This window comes from Staurois parvus, unplaced genomic scaffold, assembly GCF_062004578.1.
Source record: "Staurois parvus isolate SC_StPar_1 unplaced genomic scaffold, SC_StPar_1.0 ptg001263l, whole genome shotgun sequence".
Lineage (NCBI taxonomy): Eukaryota > Metazoa > Chordata > Amphibia > Anura > Ranidae > Staurois > Staurois parvus.
Genome location: NW_028319059.1, coordinates 2,458,390 through 2,473,569, shown reverse-complemented (window position 1 = coordinate 2,473,569; position 15,180 = coordinate 2,458,390). Strand labels below are relative to the sequence as shown.

At 44.4% G+C, this 15,180-nt stretch overlaps 1 protein-coding gene across 8 annotated transcripts in view; it reads left to right on the top strand.

Annotated features, from left to right (window-relative positions):
* Positions 1 to 15,180, top strand: part of SORCS1 (sortilin related VPS10 domain containing receptor 1) — a 1,076,837-nt gene that overhangs the window by 909,387 nt on the left and 152,270 nt on the right. For all 8 annotated transcript variants that reach the window (XM_089660690.1, XM_089660686.1, XM_089660688.1 and 5 more), the window contains exons 21-22: positions 318 to 441; positions 6,991 to 7,103. In XM_089660690.1, coding sequence (XP_089516816.1) covers positions 318 to 441; positions 6,991 to 7,103 — 237 coding nt within the window. The remainder of the gene's footprint in view (positions 1 to 317; positions 442 to 6,990; positions 7,104 to 15,180) is intronic.

Below are 15,180 nucleotides of genomic sequence, written 5' to 3'. Positions count from 1 at the left end.
AGACTTGAGTTCTGCTTTATTGAACCTCTTATCCTTTCTCCAGCAAACAGGCACACAGCGGATTGTGCCAAAAAAAAAAAAAGTCCAGAACATCAATTATTTCTCATCGCTACAATGTTTTTCCAGAAGATAACAGGCCGAATCCCAAGGCTGCGCTCTCAGCCCGCGCTCCCCAGATGATGGCTAGACCTCTATAGTACATCCTGCTAATTCCGATGTATACACGGCGCGCAGTTCCATCCAGACAGGTTAGCGCAGACCTTGTTCTACATTTCTCATTTTCTTGTCTTTTTTTTTTTTTTCCCCTTCCTCTGCAGCCAATCGTTACCCTGGACAGAATGATCTCCTTCAACTTCGTGGCGGAGGGCATGAACAGTATCACCGTCCAGGTGTCTGCAGGCAACGCCATCCTACAGGACACCAAGACCATCGCCGTCTACGGTGAGTAGGATGCTGCGCACACGTTACGCCGTCTATTTATAAAACATTCACTGAACGAATGTCTGGACGAACTTTCCCCCATATTTTCGATTATAGATTGGCCACTTGTCTACCAAGGCACGTTTATGAATTGTGATGGGCTTCATGTTCGAGTCGAACGTAAGTTTGACTTGAACATTGTCCGTTTGTGTGTTCGGAGAATGCAAGAACGGTAAGGACATTCGGCGGGCTGTTCGTTCACCACGCCCAGGGCGGACTGACCATTTGGAAACTCGGGCACTGCCCGAGGGCCCTGAGTCAGTAGGGGGCCCCATGAGATGCCCCTGGTACCTTTTTCATAGGGTTTTTTTGAGTTTGGGCAAGGACACAGGGGCCCCATGATCCCATGAGTTGTCAGTCCGCCCCTGGCCACACCCCACAATGCACTGCACTCTGACAGTGCATTGTGATTGGCCAAAGCACAGCACCTGACCACAGTTGCAATGCTTTGGCCAATCACAGCACAACCAACATGCCCCGGACGATAACGTTACAAGGGGGTGGGGTCACCCCATGACATCACCGGATGGCCCCGCTCCTTAGATATTTCAGGCCGATGCAGCAGTCAGATGGCGGGAGCCAGCGTCAAGAGCGGAGACTTTTTTTTTTTAAATCTTTTTTCGAGTCGGTGGTTGCAGCGGGCAATGTGATTGACGTTTGATCTACTTTTATAATTTTTGTTGTTTTTAATAACGGACTTGTTGAAGACTGGCTGTCAATATTTACTCTACACTTTTTTTTTTCCACATGGGGGGGGTTGGGATTTAGGGGCTTCCAGATTCCAATATGCCCCCCCACCTGCAGACCCCCACAACCGCCAGCCATGGAGGTGGCCATCAACATGGGGACAAGGTGCACCCCCCCCCCATGTTGAGGGCATGTGGCCTTGTATGGTTTGGGAAGGGGGACTCTCGCTCTCCCCCTCCCTTTCCTGACCTGCCGGGCTGCACGCTCAGATAAGGGTCTGGAATGGATTTCTTTTTTACATTTTGGCATGAGGACTCCCCTCAAAACCCATACCAGACCTGAAGGGCTTGATATGGAAAGGGGGACCCCACAACATTTTGTTGCTTGTTTTTTAATTGCCGGCAATTCTTTTATTTTAAATTGAGGAAACCCAACATTACTGCATGATTTTCACTACTAATATACAGCATGAATTAATAAAATAACTCATGCGGTATGTTTAGTAGGTTTTTTGGAAAAATGCTGTGCAATATTGTACCATATACTCTGACGCAATAAGTGAATTATCCCCTGGGTTCAAAGTTTGTGGTCGAACTTTCATTAGGTTCGAATGTTCAACCATGTACCAAATGGGGGGTGTTTGGCCCATCATTATTTATAAACAACATGGTAGACAAGTGGTAAATCAAGCTCACAGCTGCTCAGCTTGGTAGAGACTTTAAAGGCCAACAAAGGGATTTCCAATAGTGATCCAGGCAGCTCGATCACTTTTACGGGGTGCTCAAAGTGTGTGCCCCCTCCTACCCCACCGGCAGCAGCAGGTGACAGGTATTCCTTATACATTGAGGGTCTATTAGTGTCTCCCCTGCCGTCCATTGCAGCTATTCAAACACAGATCGTGCTTGAACAGCTGCATCCTACATTAGCTTAGGAATGACAGCTGTGACCCCAGAAGTGACGTAATACACATTGCTTCCTGGGGTCATTAGTCATGGGAGGGATCAGGGAATGGCTGTCCCCCTAGTTCCCCCATTTCTAAAGGGGAACCCAGGACCACAGGAAACAGCTCCTTCAGAAAGAGTCGGAGGAACTCCGGGAACATGCATTCCCTGATTCCTCCTGTGACTAATGACCCCAGGAAGGGACATGTATTACCTCACTTCCGGGAGGGGGTGTCCCTAGGGTTGGTGTCACCCCCTCCGACGATCCCCGCAGAATGGATCAGATCTGCGGATTGGGGAAGATAATGGATCGGACTCCGATCCATTATGCTCAATCCCCAGATCCGATCCATCCTGCGGGGATCGTCGGCTTTCTTTGCAACTTACTTTTCCGTGGAGCGGGTCCGGTGTCACCCCGTATAGGTTGCATGCGGATGATCCCTGCAGGATGGATCGGATCTGTGGATTGAGCATAATGGATTGGAGTCCAATCCATTATGCTCCCCAATCCGCAGATCTGATCCATCCTGCGGGGATCGTCAGCTTTCTTTGCAACTTACCTTTTCGTGGAGCAGGTCCGGTGTCACCCCGTATAGGTTGTAAGCCATCGATCCCCGCAGGATGGTTCGGATCTGTGGATTGAGTATAATGGATCGGAGTCCAATCCATTATGCTCCCCAATCCGCAGATCTGATCCATCCTGCAGGGATTTCGCTCCACAAAAAGGTAAGTTGTAAAGAAAGCTGATGATCCCCGCAGGATGAATCAGATCTGCAGATTGGGGAGCATAATGGATTGGACTCCGATCCATTATACTCAATCCGCAGATCCGAACTATCCTGCGGGGATCATCGGCATGCAACCTATACGGGGTGACACCGGACCCGCTCCACAAAAAGGTAAGTTGTAAAGAAAGCCCACGATCCCCGCAGGATAGATCGGATCACTATGCTCAATCCGCAGATCCGATCCATTCTGCGGGGATCGCTGACTTTCTTTGCAACTTACCTTTTTGTGGAGCGGGTTCGGGTGTCACCCGGTGTGGACCGTGCCCCCCCGCACCTGCCACTGCTTCCGGGGTCACTTTCCTTGACTGAGGATGCAGCTGTTCAAGCACAATCTGTGTTTGAATAGCTGCATTGAAAGACACTGGGGGGCAAATACATACTCAATGTCTCTGTAAAGAGGACCTGTCACCTGCCCATGATAACACATAGAGGGCTTGTTAGCTCCCTTGTGATAGCAATAAAGTTAAAAAAAAAAAAGAACTAAAATCCAATGAATGAAGGGGGTGGGTCAAAGACAGGCTGGAAAGGAGGAGCTGATGCTGGACTTCCTCCACCTAGATGGGCTCTGTCTGTCTTTTTGAAGGTTTTAATGCACATTGTAAGAAGCTCACAGTGTGCAGTAAAATCAGAGTAATCCATTTTCAGTGCAGGAGAGGAGCCGCTACAACTGTGCTGATGAGAAGGCTGGAGCACCACTTTCAGTACAATGGACAATTTTCTCTGTGGGGTGGGCTAAAAATATACATTTTCTCAGATTTATGGCTCATTAGTAAACCTACAGATGGGTATCTTTAGCAGACAGATTAATGCAACTTTCCATTACGCCGCGTAATGCCTACAGTTCAGTCCGTGTGCTCACCTAATTGGATAATTGCGTACCTGCGTGGCGGCGTACCGCCGGATATAATGGCCGCTTAACATGTTTTACTTAACGCTGTTTTTTTTTTTAATTTAGTTGTAAATCATTGGTTTATATATACCGATTATGGTCTCCGGTGGGGGGAGGGGATTTCATTTCATAATTTAGTGTTTAATAACAATGTAACAATGTATCATCTACTGTAAATATATAATTGTATGTTTTATTGTAGAATAAATGTACTTTATGGGGACATGTTGCACGCGACGTTCCGTCTCCTACTTGAAACTCTTCAGATCTGGGATTTAGTGGAAACTAGACAAAGCCAGTCTGTAGGGATTGTATGTAGGCTGACAAAAGCCTGTGAAGGCTGTTCATTTTTTTTTAGCATCGGAGGGCGCCACCAAATTTGACTTCATCTATTCAACATGAAGCTGAACCTGTAAAAAAATTGCATAGCTAGTACATTCATTCTGTGTGAACGGAGCAACATCGAATGTTCTCAGACTATTTCCTCTACAGGTCGAATGTCATTCATTTGTTGCTGGCTGCCTACAGTCCAACTTTTAGAGTAAGACCCTGAAAAAAAAGTGATTTATAGGATGTAGTCTATCAGCAGCATTAACACAGCCATTTTTGTCTTTCTGATACCTCCCTCCCTCTTTGATCCTGCCAGTAGATCCATTATTTTTACTTCCTGTAACATGGTGACAACACTGTTTTGTTCTGCAGTAACTTTGCACTGTAGTGTTGTTACTCTGTGGACAGGAGGCTCACCACAAACTTTACAATCTGATTGTACAATCTCCTTTAGATGTGTGTTTAGGAGGGTGTCGGCAATAAATGCGCAGCTGAGATACGTTTTTGCCATACATCAACCCCTCCGCTTTAAAGTGTTACTAAACCCCAGACCCTGCATTCACTATATCCGGTCTCCCCGGACCCTGCATTCACTATATCCGGTCTCCCCGGACCCTGCATTCACTATATCCGGTCTCCCCGTACCCTGCATTCACTATATCCGGTCTTCCCGGACCCTGCATTCACTATATCTGGTCTCCCCGGACCCTGCATTCACTATATCCGGTCTTCCCGGACCCTGCATTCACTATATCTGGTCTCCCCGGACCCTGCATTCACTATATCCGGTCTTCCCGGACCCTGCATTCACTATATCCGGTTTCCCCGGACCCTGGATTCACTATATCCGGTCTCCCTGGACCCCGCATTCACTATATCTGGTCTCCCCGGACCCTGCATTCACTATATCTGGTCTCCCCGGACCCTGCATTCACTATATCTGGTCTCCCCGGACCCTGCATTCACTATATCTGGTCTCCCCGGACCCTGCACTCACTATATCTGGTCTCCCCAGACCCTGCATTCACTATATCTGGTCTCCCCGGAGCCTGCATTCACTATATCTGGTCTCCCCGGACCCTGCATTCACTATATCTGGTCTCCCCGGACCCTGCATTCAGTGTATCCGGTCTCCCCGGACCCTGCATTCACTATATCCGGTCTCCCCGGACCCTGCATTCACTATATCCGGTCTCCCCGTACCCTGCATTCACTATATCCGGTCTTCCCGGACCCCGCATTCACTATATCCGGTTTCCCCGGACCCTGGATTCACTATATCCGGTCTCCCTGGACCCCGCATTCACTATATCTGGTCTCCCCGTACCCTGCATTCACTATATCCGGTCTCCCCAGACCCTGCACTCACTATATCTGGTCTCCCCGGACCCTGCATTCACTATATCTGGTCTCCCCGGAGCCTGCATTCACTATATCTGGTCTCCCCGGACCCTGCATTCAGTGTATCCGGTCTCCCCGGACCCTACATTCACTATATCCGGTCTCCCCGAACCCTGCATTCACTATATCCGGTCTCCCCGGACTCTGCATTCACTATATCCGGTCTCCCCGTACCCTGCATTCACTATATCCGGTCTCCCCGTACCCTGCATTCACTATATCCGGTCTCCCCGGACCCCGCATTCACTATATCCGGTCTCCCCGGATCCTGCATTCACTATATCCGGTCTCCCCAGACCCTGCATTCACTATATCTGGTCTCCCCGGACCCTGCATTCACTATATATGGTCTCCCCGGACCCTGCATTCAGTGTATCCGGTCTCCCCGAACCCTACATTCACTGTATCTGGTCTCCCCGGACCCTGCATTCACTATATCCGGTCTCCCCGGTCCCTGCATTCACTATATCTGGTCTCCCCGGACCCTGCATTTACTATATCTGGTCTCCCCGGACAATGCATTTACTATATCTATTCCCCCACAGTACACAGAACATGGAAATGCAATTATTTTAGTAAATATAAACTGCTAAATACCTTTTCTCATCAGCCGTTAGAGCAGTCTTGTGACGTCTATCAGTGTCCAGCAGAGAACTGGTTAAAGCTTGTAGCAGGAGTTTTTTTTTCTGCTCTTTGAGGATGCAGAACCCCTGACCTTTGTATGGACATTGCTGGTTGGTCATGTGCTGATCACATGCACTCCCAAGAAAAAAAAAAAAACCTCTCTAGCAATACATACCAAACTGAGCATGTGCAAAATGCCTATGGTTCAGTCTGTCTTATCAGGAAATAAGAGGTTGTCGCTTGAAAAGGGGGAGGGACAGAGAAGACAGGATCAAATGGCATTTTTACACAATGCAGAGGATTAACCCCTTAGGTTCCACAGTGAGTATAACAAGCATGCTTTACTGCATCTACAGCCTGATTGTACTGCTGTGGGTGTAGTAACACTTTAAGCTGCAATAGGCAGTGAATGGGGGTGTTTGCATCCCGATGCTTCACTTTACAAGCAAAGCCAACCAAACACTACACATTCAAGCAAATGGGGCAGTTCCGCAAAGGCCCCGCAGCCTCACGCAGTTGCACCACATTTGACAACAAAAATGTGGTTAAAACAGGCGGTGAGGAGAAGTCACATCACTTTCATTTCTTTTTATTATGCCAAGAGTACCACTTTAAAAGTTGCAACATTCGACCTGTAGAGGGAATAGCCTGAGGACATTCAATTTTTTTCCCACACAGAACAAATGTACCAGCAGTTTCAATGGCAGAACAAGCTATGCAAATGTTTTCATAAATATACCCCAAGGTGTTTCCGTATTGAAAATATAAAGTGAGATTTGGTGGAGCCCTTTGTATGGCGGTGTCATTTCCACGTTGACCCTGACGGCGCTCTCTGAATCCTTCCTTCCAGAACAGTTCCAGTCGCTCCGCTTGTCCTTCTCCCCGAATCTGGATGATTACAACCCCGACATCCCGGAATGGAGGCGAGACATCAGCCGCGTCATTAAGAGAGCCCTCATGTATGTAAGTGTCTATGGAAGGTCTTCGTTCTGTGCCGTGCTATAGTACCGGGGGGGAGGGGGGCTCACACAAATACATGCATGACCTTATCAATTGCCGGGCAGTCAATGGAGCCAACATAATTGGTTGAGTTCAGTGTGCACAGTGTCAAGCTGGAGTCATAGGGGAGTAAATATAAAACAGCCAACGTTCAATTCGTGATCCTTGCTTAGTGATTTTTAGATTCAACTGCTTTTATTCATCAGGCATGATTGGTAAGGCACGCTGAACTGCTATTGGCTAGTAGTAGCCTCCAAACTGCTAGCCCCTAACCAAGCCTTGGGGCACTATTTTCATCCACTGATACCAACAATGGGGCATAATTCCCCCCCACCGACACCAATGAAAGGGTACAATTCCTCACAATGACACCAATGATGGGGCACTACTCCTCCCACTGACACCAACAATGGGACCCAATGACACCAATAATGGGGAAAATTCCTCACAATGACACCAATGATGGGGAAAATTCCTCACAATGACACCAATGATGGGGCACTATTCCTCCCACTGACACCAACAATGGGGTCCAATGACACCTCTAATGGGACAAATTCCTCCCAATGACAATGATGGAACACTATTCCTCCCACTGACACCTACGATGGGGCACTATTCCTCCCACTGATACCAACAATGGGCGCCAATGACAGCACTAATGGGGCAGATTCCTCCCAATGACACCAATGATGGGGCACTGTACCTCCCACTGATACCAACAATGGGGCCCAATGAAACCAGTAATGGGGCAAATTCCTCACAATGACACCAATGATGGGACACTATTCCTCCCACTGATACCTACGATGGGGCACTATTCCTTCCACTGATACCAACAATGGGGCCCAATGACACCACTAATGGGGCAAATTCCTCCCCCTGACACCAAAGATGGGGCATCATGTATTCCCACTGAGGTAGGAACCTTTTCTACTCCCAATGGCCACAGTCTTCCCCCCTTAAGTCTGAAAGACAATTAACTGGCCCTTTCTTTAAAAACTTTGGAGAGCCCTTGGACTAGTAAAAAAAATTGTAAAACTAGTAAAAGGAAGAAAGGGTAAAATTCCTCCCAACGACACCAGAGATGGGGCACTATTCCTCCCACTGACACCAACAATGGGGCCTAATGACACCAGTAATTTGGCACATTTCTCCCAATGACACCAATGATGGGACACTATTCCTCCCACTGATACCAAAAATGGGGCCCAATGACACCACTAATGGGGCAAATTCCTCCCAATGACACCAATGATGGGGCACTATTCCTCTCACTGACACCTACAATGGGGCACTATTCCTCCCACTGATACCAACAATAGGGCCCAATGACAATACTAATGGGGCAGATTCCTCCCAATGACACCAATGATGGGGCACTATTCCTCTCGCTGACACCTACGATGGGGCACTATTCCTACCCTTGACACCAAAGATGGGGCATCATTGATTCCCACTGAGGTTGGAACCTTTTCTACTCCCAATGGCCACAGTCTTCCCCCCTTAAGTCTGAGTGACAGTAAACTGGCCCTTTCTTTAGAAGGTTTGGAGACCCCTTGGACTAGTAAAACAGGTGAAACTAGTAAAAGGATGAAAGAACCACAAATCAAGGCTAAGTCCAGTAAAGGTTTATTGATCATGATTGCAATGAGAGGTAAGAAGGCATATCCTACGTGTTTTGGGGGCTCCCGAATCTCCCTTCATCACAGCTTAAATGTTGCCAAGTACTGGAAATAATACAGATGGGAAACGAAGATGAAATAATAGCATGAGTCGGCTCTGATTGCCTAATCCCCATTTGCCACGACTACCTACCCCATGTCTTTAATGTACCACCTCCCTCCAGTTAGGATACTAGACTACATCTCGTTTTTGGCTTCATTGTAATCAGCGGTGGAGCAATTGATTGTTTTTATCTGCTCAGGGTTTCTTAGCTGAGTGTGTGAATTCTCCCATCTGCTTCTGGAAGATGTTTCCAGAATATAGGTCAGGGAGACTCAACTGCCCAGTATGAACATTTATCATGCCCCTTGCCAATCCCTGGAAGGAGGCATCCAGAAGCCCCAAAAATGTCAGTTTAGGATCAGGGGCGGACTGACAACTCATGGGGCCCCCGGGCAATAGGGGATCATGGGGCTCCTGTGTCCTTCCCCAAACTCAAAAAAGCCTATGAAAAAGGTACCAGGGGCATCTCTTGGGGCCCCCTACTGACCCCGGGCCGCCCCTGTTTAGGATCAGCAGCGTGCATGAACCCTTACAATGGTACCTGATCCCATCTAGGATAGCGCACTTCTAGCCAAGTGCCGCAAATAAATTCTTCATGGGTTGTAAAGTTGTTGATGACTTTAGGTGCATCTGGTGGACCCTTGGTAGACCCTTGGTGTCCCTTGGACCCTGGCGTCACCACAAAGTTTTTTGGGAGCTGATGAGGGGATCAATTTTTAGGAGGCCTTTCCAAACCGTTCTTTCCTCTCCAGGGTGGGTTCCAGTTCTCTTGGGGCTGCTGCCCCTGGAGGCAGCATTACTAAGTCAAAGATTGCAGACAAAAAACTTTGTGGTGACGCCAGGGTCCAAGGAACACCAAGGGTCTACCAAGGGTCCACCAGATGAACCTAAAGTCATCAACTTTACAACCCATGAAGTATTTATTCGAGGCAGTTGGTTAGAAGTGCGCTATCCTAGCTGGGACCAGGAGCCATTGTAAGGGTTCATGCACACTGCTGATCCTAAACTGACATTTTTGGGGCTTTGGGTATTTTTTTGCCTAAACCCCTGTACTCTCTTCAATAAAAGCCTAGGTGTCCATTCACACATAGACTTTTAGAAGAGTTTAGGAGCAGCAGCATTTAGAGGCAGTCAAAGCTCCTCTCCTAAATGCAGCAGAATTGTGTTCAGGAGAGGAGCTTTTGGGCATAAAAAAACCAAATGCGCCCAAAGGCATCTAGTGCTAGGCATGTTTATTGCTTGAGCATTTATTAATTTCAATGGCCAGAATAAATTACAATTATGGCCAATAAAATAAATGCCCAAACACGTCTGAACGGGGCAGCACAGTGGCTAAATGGTTAGCACTTTCGCCTGGCAGTACTAGGGTCGTTGGTTCGAATCCCAGCCATGGCTCCACCTGCCTGGAGTTTGCATGTTCTCCCTGTGCCTGCGTGGGTTTCCTCTGGGTACTCCAGCTTCCTCCCACCCTCCAAGGACATGCTGGTAGGTGAATTGGCGCCTGTCTAAATTGTCCCTAGTATGTGTATGTATGAATGTGAGTTAGGGACCTTAGATTGGACGCCCCTTGAGGGTCAGGGACCGATGTGAATGTACAATATATATGTAAAGTGCTGTGTGATGGCAATATATAAGTACCTGAAATAAATAAATAAAATAAACATGCCTAAGAGTTTGAAAAACTGCAACTTAGGTGTGTTTTTAATGCTGATTTTTCCTGTTAGGAGAAATAACATTTATATATGCACTTCCTGCCTGCCCGCAGTGTACGGCGACTGCTGTAGGCAAAGCGACATACCCGTACATTCCGGGTTTCAAGCGTGCACATGAGTGCCCCCCGACCAGCACCCGCTGTGATTGCACACAGCAGGAGCCTGTCAGCAAATCCTGGCTATTGATTCAAAGACAGGACCTGCTGATCAGCTGTGTACAATCACAGCACAGGGCTCTGTGTTTACAATCAACACAGCTCTGTACAGAGGGAATGATCTCTGTGTTTCACATCCTTGCAATGCAGGAATGAGAAATTAAAGATCTATTAGTAAAAGCAGCACATATTACACACCATACACATAGTTAGGTACACATTTAACCCCTTGATTGCTCTAGATGTCAACCCCTTCCCAGTATTATTAGTATAATATCACTAAACACTGTATTAATATCACTGGTGTAGCAATGGCAGTTAGTCAGTTCCCTCCAGCGTCATTTAGTGTCAGATTGCCCGTCGCACTATCACAGTCCCCGTTATAAGTCGCTGATCACTACCATTAATAGTATAAAAAAAGATAATTACAGGCGTACCTTGGTTTACGAACGCCTCGGTTAACGTAATTTTCGGTTTACGAATGAAAATCCATTGAAAATAATGACTCAGTTTACAAATTTTTTTCTCATTACGAACAGATTAATTGGTTTTCAATGCATTTACAAAATTTTTTTTAATCATGTCCCTGTACAGTATTTATGCCTTTAAAGTGCACTTTATAAAGAGTTTTGAACAGATAAGACTTTTTTTTTTACTTTTTTGTGACCTCCGGAACGGATTAATTGGTTTTCAATGCATTCCTATGGGAAACTGTGTTTCGGTTTACAATTTTTTTGTAATACGAAAAGTCCCGCAGAACGCATTAAATTTGTAAACTGAGGTACATCTGTAAATAAAAAATTCCAGTATATATACCATAGTTTTCAGGCACTACAATTATCACGCAAAGCAATCAATATACATTTATTGGGATTTGCTTTTTTCATCAAAGACATATAGCAGAATACATTCTGTATGAATAATTACTATTATTTTATTATTATTATTATTATTATTATTATTATTATTATTATTATTATTGGAGATGTTTTATAACAGAAAGTAAAACATTTTTTTTCTCCAAATGTTTAGTATTCTTTAATTTATATTGCAAAAAATAAAATCCCCAGTGGTGACCAAATGCCACCAAAAGAAAGCTCTATTTGTGCGAAAAAAATGATATCAATTTTGTTTGGGTACAGCTATGCATGACCGCGCAATTACCAGTTAAAGTAACACAGTGCTAAAAAGCAAAATAAATGCTCTGGTCATGAAGGGGGTAACATCTTCTGGAGCTCAAGTGGATAAACCAGCGTGCAGGAGGCCCAACACCTTCACTGTACAGTATTTATGCCTTTAAAGTGCACTTAATAAAGAGTTTTAAACAGATAAAAAACTTTTTTTTTTACTTTTTTCTGATCTCCGGAACCGGATAATTGGTTTTCAATGCATTTGCAAATTCATTTTTAATCATGTCTCTGTACAGTATTTATGCCTTTAACCACTTGAGCTCCAGAGGATTTACCCCCCTTAATGACCACGCCTCTTTTTGCTACTCGGCGCTGCACTAATTCAACTGATAATTGCCGGTCATGCAATGCTGCACCCAAATGAAATTTACATCCTTTTTTTCACACAAATAGAGCTTTCTTTCGGTGTAATTTGATCACCTGTGCGCTTTTTATTTTTCACGCTATAAACAAAAAAAGGCCAAAAATTTTGAAGAAAAACAATATTTTTTATTTTCAGCTATAAAAAATACATAGTAAACTCAAAGTTAGTTATAAATTTAGGCCAAAATGTATTCTGCTCCATGTTTTTGGTAAAAAAAGTCCCAATAAGTGTATATTGATTGCTTTGTGTGGAAGTTATAGCGTCTACAAACTATGGTATAGATACTGCAATTTACGCCATTTTTTTGCTATACAGCGCTGCGCTAGTTTAACGGACAATTGCGCGGTCATGCAATACGGTACATAAATGAAATTTACATCCTTTTTTCCCCCACAAATTGAGCTTTCTTTCAGTGGTATTTGATTGCATGTGCGGTTTTTATTTTTGCGCTATAAAAGTCTGACAATTTTGAGGAAAAAAAAACAATATTTTGGACTTTTTGCTATAAAACATGTCCAGTAGGAAAAAAAAATGCAAAAATCAAATTTAGTCATAAATTTCTGCCAAAATGCATTCTGCGACATGTCTTTGCTAAAAAAAAAACCCAATACGTGTAAATTAATTGGTTTACGTGAAAGTTATAGCGTTTACAAATGGCGGGAAAGATACTGGGATTTTTAGTTTTTTTTTTATACTAATAATGGCGGCAATCAGCGAATTATGGCGGCGATCAGGGACTTATGGCAGCGACCAGCGACTTATGGCGGGACTGCGGCGGACATTCTGATATTGGGGGGTACTGACTTGGGGTCACTGACATCCCCAAAAACACTAATACAGTGATCAGTGCAAAAAAAAAAAAAACTGACACTGTACTAATGGCAATGGGGAGGAAGGGGTTAACTTTATTTTGCAGGGAAGGGTTATAGGAGTGAGGGGAGTGTTTTACTAGGGGGCGGGGGTGTGTACTGGGCGGGGCAAGGCTGATCGAGAAAGAGAAACTGTTCTTTCTCGATCAGCTCATCCTCGAGCTGACAGAGAAGTGACAGACAGCACAGCCACTGCAGCTGTGCTGTCTGTCACTGTTTGCCGCCGATCGCCGGGACATAGCCGCTAAGGAGCGTCTGTGACCCGGCGACTGACATCTGCGGCGGTGATCCGCGGGACAAATAGGGCGGAGGCGCGCCCCCTATTTGTTTACAAAACACGCGTTTTAAAACGTGGTTTTGCCTGCGAGTGCCGCCCTGCCGCCGTGTATGTACAGTGGCTGGGCGGCATGCGGTTAAGGTGCACCTTATAAAGAGTTTTGAACAGATAAAAGACTTTTTAAAAAAAAATTTCATGACTTTCAGAACGGATTAATTGGTTTTCAATGCATTCCTATTGGAAACCGCGTTTCGGTTTACGAATTTTTCGCAATACGAAAAGTCCCGCAGAATATACATTTACAATATACATTTATTGTGGTTTTTTTTCCATCAAAGATATATAGCAGAATACATTCTGTATGAAGAATTATTATTTTATTATTATTATTATTATTATTATTGTTATTATTGTTATTGGAGATGTTTTATAACAGAAAGTAAAACATATTTTTTTTCTCCAAATGTTTAGTCCTCCTGTTTATATTTCAAAAAATAAAATCCCAAGTGGTGACCAAACGCCACCAAAAGAAAGCTCTATTTGTGCGAAAAAAATTATATCAGTTTTGTTTGTTACTTTAACTGGTAATTGCGTGGTCATGCATAGCTGTACCCACAGTGCTAAAAAGCAAAAGAAATGCTCTGGTCATGAAGGGGGTAACATCTTCTGGAGCTCAAGTGGATAAACCAGTGTGCAGGAGGCCCAACACCTTCACTGTACAGTACTATGCCTTTAAAGTGCACTTTATAAAGAGTTTTGAACAGATAAGACTTTGTTTTACTTTTTTTCTGACACCCCCCCCCCCCCCCCCCCCCGGGAACGGATTAATTGGTTTTCAATGCATTTACAATTTTTTTTTTAATCATGTCTCTTTACACCTTTAAAGTGCACTTTATAAAGAGTTTTGAACAGATAAAATACTTTTTTTTTTACTTTTTTCTGACTTTTTCGCAATACAAAAAGTCCCGCAGAACGAATTAAATTTGTAAACTGAGGTACGCCTGTAAATAAAAATTCCAGTATATATACCATAGTTTGTAGGCACTACAACTATCACGCAAATCAATCTATATACATTTATTGGGATTTTTTTTTTCATCAAAGACAAATAGCAGAATACATTCTGGTCAAAATGTATGAAGAATTATTATTATTTTTTTATTATTATTATTGTTATTGGAGAAGTTTTATAACAAAAAGTAAAACATATTTTTTTTCTCCAAATGTTTAGTATCAAAGACATATAGCAGAATACATTCTGGTCAAAATGTATGAAGAATTATTTTTTTTCATTATTACTATTTTTATTATTATTGTTATTTATTTATTTATTTCAGGTACTTATATAGCGCCGTCAATTTACGCAGCACTTTACATATATATTATACATTCACATCAGTCCCTAACCCTCAAGGGGTGTACAATCTAAGGTCCCTAACTCACATTCATACATACACATACCAGGGCCAATGTAGACAGGAGCCAATTAACCTACTAGCATGTCTTTGGAGTGTGAGAGGAAACCGGAGTACCTGGAGGAAACCCACGCAGGCACAGGGAGAACATGCAAACTCCAGGCAGGTGGTGCCGTGGTTGGGATTTGAACCAACGACCCTAGTGCTGCCAGGCGGAAGTGCTAACCATTTAGCCACTGTGCTGCCCATTATTATTATTATTATTAGAAATGTTTTATAACAGAAAGTGAAAATATTTTTTTCTCCAAATTATTAATCTTCTTTTGTTTTA